The following is a 10,013-nucleotide window of genomic DNA, read 5'->3' as shown; positions in this document are numbered from 1 at the left end:
TTAAGTGACATTTAGTTCGTTACTAGATGTAAATTTATGTCGAGTGTTTTAGTGCCGAAACACAAAGTCAAACGTGTGGCAATAATTCGCTCAGAGTAATTACATTCGTGCAAAATTCGATGTTTAAAACCTAGTGGGCATTGAACCTATTCGTAATAAAGGACAATGACTTGATTTTTATGCTGGGCCTTTGGTTTAAACATATTTTAAACCAATTATTTTTTTTTACCAAAGATGAATAATGATGGAAAGAAAACCAGTTGATTGCTAAATCACTGAGTCACATACGGAGACCAAAGACATTAATCAACTATTCAGTACTTTTTTAAAGTCAAGTGAAGTTATATCCATAAAAAAAATGTGTGATACAAACGGGAAATGGTTGGAATCGTTTATCAACTGGGATATATATTTTTCATAATAGAAACTATGCGCGCTTAAGCGTTTTCAATATTATAATTTCATGCCCTCATTCCTACTTGGTTGGGAATAATTTTCTAGACAAGAATTCAATTTTCAAATCATGTTGGGTGCATTTTCAATCACATAATACACCGTGCATACCACGATCCGTTAGAAATAGATACACGTGGTCTAAATCAGCTAACATTACTACCAAATATTGTTGAAATATATTCAGATAACATTTACCCGTGACAATGGTAACAAATTTGACACTAATATTTTGGACAGAATCACAAGACAGCCATTAAAATGCAATTATTCTGACCCGCAGGAGTATACGACTCTGATTCTATCTCACGCTGTACCATAATGAGTTGAGCGCAAAAAAATACGCAGACCAAAATATTAAGTCGAAAGAAGAAAAAAAGCGAAAAGAAAGGAATGAAAATAAAGTTGACATCTCAAATTCTGGGTCCGTAGGCATGAGGTGAATTTGTACTTCAGAAGGTGTTAATCCCATTGTTCCTAATGAAAACACCCTTTGGTGCTCTTCTTTCAACCAATTTCTAACCATATCCGGCGTTTTTTCTCTTTTGCCATCAGAATACCACAAAGTGAATATAAACCCTTCTTTTAAATTTGGTATTCCTTTGACAATATTCGCTCTTTTTAGCATTCGTCAACGCGTACATCGTGAATTGTTGCAGTCAATTAAGAGCGGACAAAAGGCGTGGAATGGCCGCCGTGAATATCAACCAAAAGCCAGGTGAACTTGACCATTCTCAGAGCGATTTCACGGTTATTGCTCTTCGGTTTTTGGTGTTCTCTGGTGTAGCTCTTTCACGGAATTGCGCAAGTCTGCCCAGTGGCAATGACCGTGAAGAATGAATTGGAAAGTTTGTATGCAAAACATTCGCTCAAACTGAAGAACGACATGTAAATTTTACGTATGGACCTTCGATAATCATACCTTTGAAGGAGTAAGAAGTGAAAGACTTTGTTTGGCAATGTACGCTTCTCGTATTATTACCTGCTTCCCCATAAATACATAAACAGGGGCTGTTGTCCACCTGCAGTCCGATACAACATCTCGTAGAAAAAAAAGCAAAGGCCCTACCCAAACTTTTCAGTGGATGTATTTGTTATTGCACCCAGGGCTTTGAATAGCATTCGCGCAATAGCAACAGCAGTAGGTGACCGCTCACAATTTTGTTTCAGGTTTCCCACCTTTCTCTTGAGGAGTAATTGCATTCGGTGGAACACCCGATATCCTAAAGCAGGTCCACCTTGGATTTCGAGCGTTGTAGGACGTGTGGCTGCCTGAAGACAGCGGGTGAGACCCGCGGGGAACGCTCCGTACTGTTTACAATATAAATATCAGTTGAACCCCCTCTCTCTTCCAAGCTGATGAAAACTGCTCTACAGATTAATTAGCTCAGTTGAGTAAATCGCAACAATGGAAGAAAGCGAGAGAGCTCAGGGCGCTTTCTCAAGCTTTCAGTGGGTTTCTTATCGAATGTTGGTTTAATGGGACTGGGGTTAAGAGCCTCTACTTACAATTTGTAAGACCTGGAGAAGACTTGTGGTGACAACATGAATGTAGACCAATTTCAGCATTAGAGAATAGGTCGGAAATTGGTTATAAAACATTCCTATGTGCCGAGTAAACTGGCGGAAAAGTGAGTTGAACTCCCGCTACTAGTTCCCTAAGTGCACTGTATCTCAGTTATCTCAATCATACCGAAGGTTCCTTGACTCTATGTTGGTGAATAATGATATTCCTAAGTGCAAAGCTTCTAAAACACCAACAGCCTTCGATGTGTTGAGAGATTGTTTCTTGCTTAGTACTATCCAGTTTACCTACAACTTTCCTACCAGTCTTTGGTATCTTCTGCATTAATAAATCTACATCCATGCTGTTTGGTTCTGGCATTCATGTCTTTCTTATGAACATTAAGACATTAAGAATACTGCTTGAAGTGATAAATGTCATCTTACACCAAACTGCAGCTCTCGGTATTAAGAAATCTCTTCACAACAAGTAATGTTGATTGTCTTTTATATTTCCCCCTTTTATGCATACAGGCAGTTTACGATAACGCGCTACCCGAATGTAAGTGCCACGGTGTGTCTGGGTCATGCAGTCTGAAGACATGCTGGCTACAACTGAGCCCTTTCAACCGTGTCGGAGCGATCCTCAAAGACAAGTACGACGGCGCCACCCACGTCCGCGTCAACAAGAAAGGCAGGCTGGTCAACTCCGATGTCCGCTTCAACAAGCCTACCCGTGATGACCTGGTGTACCTTGAACAATCTCCAGATTACTGTGTCCCCGACATACAGACTGGGTCATTGGGTACGACGGGTCGCGAGTGTAACAAGACATCTATGGGCACTGACGGCTGCACGTTGATGTGCTGCGGAAGGGGCTACAACTCCTTCACAAAGGAGGTCGTCGAGAGATGCAAATGCAAATTCAAGTGGTGCTGCTACGTGAAGTGTCGGAAATGCAGAACACTGGTTGATGTACACGTTTGTAAATAGAATAGAACATTTATTGCACAAAGAACGTATTTATGATGTGACAGTGCAACAGATAGGAGCCATCCTACAGCTACTGCCACGTAACTTGCAGTTCAAGCCAGACTTGAACTGCAACAAAGATGACGATCCGCCCTCTTCCCTTGTTTAGATGCTCTTGAGCATCGCTAGTGTCTTCGGGATTCTCTTCTTAAATTCGTCGCTAAGTTTACATCTACCGTAGATGTACCTAACTGATAACTGGTATCTTTTATGAAAGTATGAATTTTCGGATCTTGTCTTCAAGTTAGTAAAGTGTATAATGGGACCCGAATGTGTGCGACAAGTTTTAGTCTTCTGGCCTGATGGCTGTCATAGTTTATTGTTATTATTACATGTGCACATGTAGTTTTCCACAGGTCATAACATGGAACGTTTATTGGTCTCACACTCGACAGATTAACAGTGACAAAAGCTGCAAAATCGTCATGTTTTTTCGAAGTCTGATAAAAAGGGACTGACGGAATAGTAAGTTGATCTGTACTAAGATTGCATTTGGATAATTCATAACCATTATTTTTACAAAATGATCAGACACCACATACTTTAAAGTATTATAAAGGTGAAGCGTGAAAATGACTTGATTTCATTTAACTACTTCACGAGGCTGCAATTCTCTTTTCTGAGTTTGATGAATATGATGAGGAGAACACTTTGATATGATTTCAGAACGGATGTTTTAAACCAACTGACGTGTCAGTCGAAGGCCTTTCTCATGCCATCATGAAGCTGCTGTCATCTTGGAAAGAATGTCCATGTCCTCGGATGCTATTTGCACTCTCCTCTTTATGAATTATTAATGCAATTCTATAGACCAGATATTGCAACTATTTGGTAATTGAAAGTGCGCCTTTCAAACTAGGGTGAAATATGTTTTTATAGTTATTGATTTTGACTACAGTGGTTACCATGAATTATGGTGGGATGAATCAGTCTTGCTTAGTCATTTGCGACAACAAGACGTGAGTGTTATTTTGGGGCAAAACTGAATTAAACCTGTTTTTTAGTAAAGGAAAATAATACGTATACCGTGTAGTAAGACGTGGACATGGTGGAGTGTATTTCGGTCACAACGATGAGATGTAGTAAATATCCAAATGGAACTAATTCCAAGACTTCAAAAAATCCGGGTGATTATCGTGTAAAACTCCATTTAGATAAGGAGCTATGTGTTAAAGGAAAATATTTGGGGTTACCGAACAAGTGAAGATATGATCAATCGTAAAAAGTAGGCCATTGAATAACAGTACTATGTATTAATTAGCAGCTTAATGATTTCCCGAGGAATCTGATCCCAAAAGTAAGAATTTTTAATTACGAACACCCATTACATGGGTTGTTACATCCCGTGTGGTGCGCGTTCGTAACGAAATCGGTATTTTAATGGTGGAGTTGGCTCTACGTAATCAGTGACGTTACGGTACTGCACTTACTGCACTGGACTGACGCATGTTCGGTTAATAACAGATGATAAAATCGAGCTGTTGCAGCCAAAGCCAGTATTGATGGCGTCAGTTATTCATATAGAGTCCGAATGTTGCTTACAGCATTAGTGTGATTATTTGTTTTATATTTGCTTGCCGAATGCCGCGGTCACACGAAGGAAATAAACCCCAGTCCGATCAAAGCTAATTACATGTGTAATGGCGTATCATCCGTCAGTTTGGGATTGGTCTCGTTTGGTGTGACAGCGACAAAACATAATAGTACCCGCTGATATTACTCCCATCTAGACTAGACTCTGGAATAATGCTAAATATTGTTTCCATTTATGTCCATCTCGTTTATTTCTCCCATTCACTCAACTCGAACTGAGGGGGGGGGGGATGGGCATGTAAATGAGCAGTTGCCAATTAGCCACAATGGATGAGAGGTATCCATAATGAATATTCTGGTTATAGTTGGCCGATACCATTCCTGTATTTTAGTTCTTGTCAAGCAGTATTCTTGGTGTATTTGACCAAGAAGTATACTGATTTGGACAGACTCAAATATGATAAACGGTTATCATCAGAACATTTTTTTCTATAAATACTCATGACAATTGTGTATGCAATTAAACCCTATACAATCTATTTGAAATGCCACATTGATATGTAACCAATGTTTGTCGTATTTTTATATAATATTCACTTGACTTGATACTAGGGTTTCTCGGGTTTTAGACTTATTTTTATCGACAGTGTTGTACTGATAGTTTTTAAAATAAGATATTAATCGTTTACTTCTATGCAGTAAATCGATTATGATGAAAATTCTAGACGCAAGTACGTCTTGGTTACCATGGTTTTGCCGACACCTGCTGTACTACTCAAATGGTTTGATAAGAAATATAAGCTATATAATACCAAGTTGGTTGATTGATATTCTTAGACGTTGTTAATTACTTTAAGCAGACTGTTTGTTTTGTTTGAAATATGTAATAAAGGTATATGTTTTATGTCTCTAAATCATTGTATATTAATTCTCGAATGTTTGTGTATACCGAAATGATGGAATTTCTGTAAATAGGTGAAAATAATTATGTATTTTAACCGAATGAAATATTCATGTATTGACTTTGCATATGAAAAGAAGGGAATGATTTTCGATATCTCGAATTGTTTTTTAAATTATATTATTGATTACACCTAGCTTGTAGGTATATTCTTACATTATGTTACACTAGTAACACTACCCGTAAAATCCATATGAAAGGATTGATTTCAAACCATTTATTGCTATGTTTGAAAATCGTTCCTACAGTGTTCGTAGAGGTATTTGTGACCGTAGCCTTAGGGATACAGGTATAACTTCTTACATCAAATAATGAATAATAAAATGAATAATTACAATGAATAATAATTAGATTTCTAGAGGATACGATCTTAATATTTGCCTATAAGTTTTCGACCGTGTCACCCCCCCCCCTCCTCCCTCCCCTATATCACTCTTCCCACTGACTCTCTCTCTCTCTCTCTTCCCTCTCTCACTTACACATGTACACTCATTTGCACAGACATGCAGGCAGTCACACACACACATATATATATATACATATACCAAACCCCCACACACGCACAAACTCTGTCTATCTCTCTCTCTCTCTCTCTCTTCAAACAATAAACACACACACACACACCACCCTCCCAAACCAAGGAGTTACAACTCCTTGCCCAAACACCTTCAAGTCTGTGCCCCTCTCCTTCATGAAATCATTTATATTCCCTTTCGTCCCTCAACCTGTTGCTTCTTGCAATTTTTGTAGATTTTTTTCAGATGGCACCACAGGTGGTCCTATTTCCTCACAGACTCTTCGTTTGCTTTTAGACTAATATTAATTATTTTGGGTTTGACATCGTGAAAAAATACAATTAAAGAATTGATTTGTGACCATTGTGTTAAAATGCAGGGAAGTTATAAATGCCGTAGGTTTATTTGATGCTCCAATTAACCTTTTGAAAGTGATACTTTTAAAAATAATATCGCAGTATTATTGTCGATTTTTCTAGTATTCAGTGTATACCACCAAAATGATGTTATATATTTCCGAGAGATCGCATTAAAAAGTGAGCGTGAAACTATTTTTTATGTTGAATTTCTTTATTTCAGACCTATCTCTTGCCATATTTCATTTTGCACGATGAACGTTTTTCGTTTCGCGTGTACTATATCAACACGAATTTCCTTTGACACAGTGACTCTGTGGCAGACGAATAACAACATAATAGTGCTGAGTGTGTATGTGTGTGTGAGGGTGTGTGTGTGTGCGGGCGGGTGTGTGTGTGTTTTTGCTTCTAATGGTGAGAAGGGACATAGGGTGTGCATGCACATGTAGGGTACGGGTGTATGGGCGCGCGTACGCGTGTGTGAAAGTACTTATTTGTTTATGGTCAACGCCGGTTGGAGCGGTTTTAAAGTGTGTGGGTGGAGGGGGTGGGGGTTGGCTGACCATGTACGCCCAACAACATGCTCACTGGTTTCAACTGGGCAATCTTGAAACTGAGATGAAGTAACAAAAAAATAGAGAGTAAAAAGTCCCTGTGAGGAATATTGAGGACGGATTTCTTATAAAGCCCGAAATAATATAGGTTTTGCATTTTTTAATAGGCGATATAGCAAATGATACAAGATTCGAAGTTCGAAATCTCGAAGTTGAAAACATGTTTGAGCAGTTTCATCTTACATAGGAGAAAATTGGGCACCAGCATGCTATGCAGACGAAGAACTTAATAAGCTTGAGTATATTGGCACCAAATTTTTTGTGCATCTAACTGATAACACTTTATAAGATCCCTTTGTGCAGGGGCCGCGGAACGGTTTTCAAAGTGGGGGCTGAGCCAAAAGTGAGGGGTTGACCATGCTGAAAATGACAATTATATGGTCATTTTTACGTTTTTGTACACGGTTTTGGAAAAAAGTGGGGGGGGGCTTCAGCCCCCCCAGCCCCCCCCCCCCCCCCCGGTTCCGCGGCCTCTGTTGTTATTTTTCATTAATATTGATGTTAACAATTATCATTATTGTATTTTTTTTCTTCAAATCATTATAATCATCATTATTAATATAAAGATTTATAATGGGTTCACGTTTTCGAATGGTATCTTAGCATTCCCTTTCTCAATTTCACCTGAGATGGTGCTATTCAATAATTCAGTTTCTTGATGCTTTGAGTGCGTGCACGGGTAATTCAGTTCAGACCGGTTCAGGCCCCCTTTACTCACGTATCAAAATAATCACAGCTCGTCAACCACAAAAAAAAAAAAAAAATCTAAACAAGAGCAGAATCTTAATCAAATCTAACCATGATTTCCGATATTTTAGAGTGTCACTGACAAAAAACGAAAGCGGATTCACGAGAACAATAATCTAAATTCTTTTTTTTCAAAACGCAGCTGATCCCAATCATAAAATATCAGCTTGTTTAGATAATTAGAACAAAATGAGCTTAATCAATAAAGTCTGTCCAGAACGGACGACTTTTTCGACAGCTTTTCCAAAGTTATAGGCCTACTGATGTTTTAGATGGAGATGGAGAGAGAAGGCCAGCGGGTAATAGACAGTAATAATGATCATAATATTGACAATGATGATAACAAAGTAAGTCTGATATTAGTCCATAAACATATAATGCTGATAACTAAAAATGAAACTAATGAAGTCTTGCATATATCTAATAAATTTAGAAATAACATCACCATCGTTATCCATTGTTAGATGCCGTATATATTCTAGAAAAGTGACCTTAAACAAAAAGTTAAGCGACCACGAAGGGACTCGAACCCTCAATCTTCCGATTCGAAGTCGGACGCCTTATCCATTAGGCCACGCGGCCACTTCTTATACTGTTCCGCTTTAGTCATTCTCTTTATTTTTTATTTTGTTCAAGTACGCTTTTTTTCTGGTAAGAGTAACGCAGGCAAAAAGACACCGCGGCTTCTAAGCTATTGACATGTATAAAGATTTTTCATTTCTGGGAATGAATTCATCGGCATATTGTTGGAATCAATTTGCATATCTTGTTTATTATTGCTATGTCATGCATGCCACAGTAATCCTTTATGGTTGATTTTGTTTCTAACCTAATCCTGCGTGGGCTGTAGAATGCTCACATAGTTCATGATGATGATGATAAGACTTATTTATAAATTGGTGAAATTTTATTGGAATATTTCGTCACTAGAAAGAGAAATGAAACATCCATTCAAAATATCGATAGTTTTGCAGCCCATGTCTTTTCGCATGCGTTAAGATCAGGAAGTATGTCTTTTGCGGGGTCTTTTGAATAGAAGAAAATAACAAACTTGATCAAATAATTGAAAATAAAGAACATGAATACAACAGAAACTGTAAGAAGTGGCCGCGTGGCCTAATGGATAAGGCGTCCGACTTCGAATCGGAAGATTGAGGGTTCGAGTCCCTTCGTGGTCGCATATTTTTTTTTCAAAGTAAGTCACTTTTTTAGAATATAACGGTAACTAACAATTGATGATGATGTGATGGTGATGGGATAATCTCTAAATTCTTTACATTGATATAGATTGCGATCAGGGACCATTCCAAAGTTGGATTGAAGTTTTCAATCTAATAGATTTAGATTTCAATCTTATTCGATTGAAACTATCCATCCAATTTTGAACGGGTCCCTGCCACTATTCTATGAGATTCAATTTCAATCTACAGAATGTAAGTAATAAGAATAATTATGATAATTACGATGAGAGACTAAAAAAAAATAATCATTCCCAAATGAAAGCATTTGGTTTTTTCTTTTTCAGGGGATCCTATTTTGTGCGTCCGCATGTCCGCCCCTGCATGGATCCGCGCCTGATTATACTCAGAAAAAGAAAACAATACAAATAATTGTACCTTACAGGTAAATGACACAATCTATTAAAATAGTAGCGACCACGAAGGGACTCGAACCCTCAATCTTCCGATTCGAAGTCGGACGCCTTATCCATTAGGCCACGCGGCCACTTCTTAAGGAAAACCATTATTCCCGCTCTTTATCATTTTTTTAAGTACGTAATTGCATTCTATCCAAAAAAGTTTTGAATTCTAACTAACGAAAGACAGCACGTTAACTATAGTTAATTAAATGAATAACTGAATATAGCTAATTATTGAATAATGAAATAATTAAGACTTTATGAAATTTGTTAAAATTGACCTGGGAATAAATCATTGTGATGATTTTTGTCAGTTTTCATAGTTATTTCCCTATTACACACGCACTCTTTTAAATTTCAATTCTCATTTCTCATATTGTATTTTCCATTTATTTTACATCATAAACCGGAATAAAAAAATACTAGAAAAAATGAAGTGACATTCCAAAGGGTGGTAAAATAAATGGGGGCATGCACATGCACCCCATGCGCTTGGTTGGGGGAAGGGTATTATTTTGTAAGAGATACAATTTTATTGTCATGTATAAAAAGATGAACATGGACATGTTATTCTATTTCGTCCTGGTGGGTGTTTCATAAAGCTGTTCGTAAAGTTATGAACGACTTTACGCACGACTGGAACATGATTCTTGGGCCATA

General features: G+C 37.8%; 1 protein-coding gene and 3 non-coding genes across 7 annotated transcripts in view; 2 read left to right on the top strand and 2 right to left on the bottom strand.

The window, feature by feature from the left end:
* Positions 1-3,335, top strand: part of LOC121411849 (protein Wnt-5b-like) — a 38,612-nt gene extending 35,277 nt beyond the window's left edge. For all 4 annotated transcript variants that reach the window (XM_041604720.1, XM_041604723.1, XM_041604724.1 and 1 more), the window contains exon 5: positions 2,491-3,335. In XM_041604720.1, the coding sequence (XP_041460654.1) occupies positions 2,491-2,949 (459 nt within the window). In that variant the 3' untranslated portion in view covers positions 2,950-3,335. The remainder of the gene's footprint in view (positions 1-2,490) is intronic.
* A 4,888-nt stretch (positions 3,336-8,223) lies between these two features.
* Positions 8,224-8,296, bottom strand: TRNAR-UCG. The gene has a single exon. It is a non-coding gene; the product is annotated as a tRNA-Arg (tRNA).
* A 523-nt stretch (positions 8,297-8,819) lies between these two features.
* TRNAR-UCG lies at positions 8,820-8,892 on the top strand. Its single transcript has one exon. It is a non-coding gene; the product is annotated as a tRNA-Arg (tRNA).
* A 474-nt stretch (positions 8,893-9,366) lies between these two features.
* TRNAR-UCG lies at positions 9,367-9,439 on the bottom strand. The gene has a single exon. It is a non-coding gene; the product is annotated as a tRNA-Arg (tRNA).
* Between the last annotated feature and the right edge of the window lie 574 nt (positions 9,440-10,013).

The sequence above is a fragment of the Lytechinus variegatus genome, chromosome 3 (genome assembly GCF_018143015.1).
Source record: "Lytechinus variegatus isolate NC3 chromosome 3, Lvar_3.0, whole genome shotgun sequence".
NCBI classification, from domain to species: domain Eukaryota; kingdom Metazoa; phylum Echinodermata; class Echinoidea; order Temnopleuroida; family Toxopneustidae; genus Lytechinus; species Lytechinus variegatus.
This window is presented reverse-complemented; position numbering and strand designations above follow the sequence as displayed.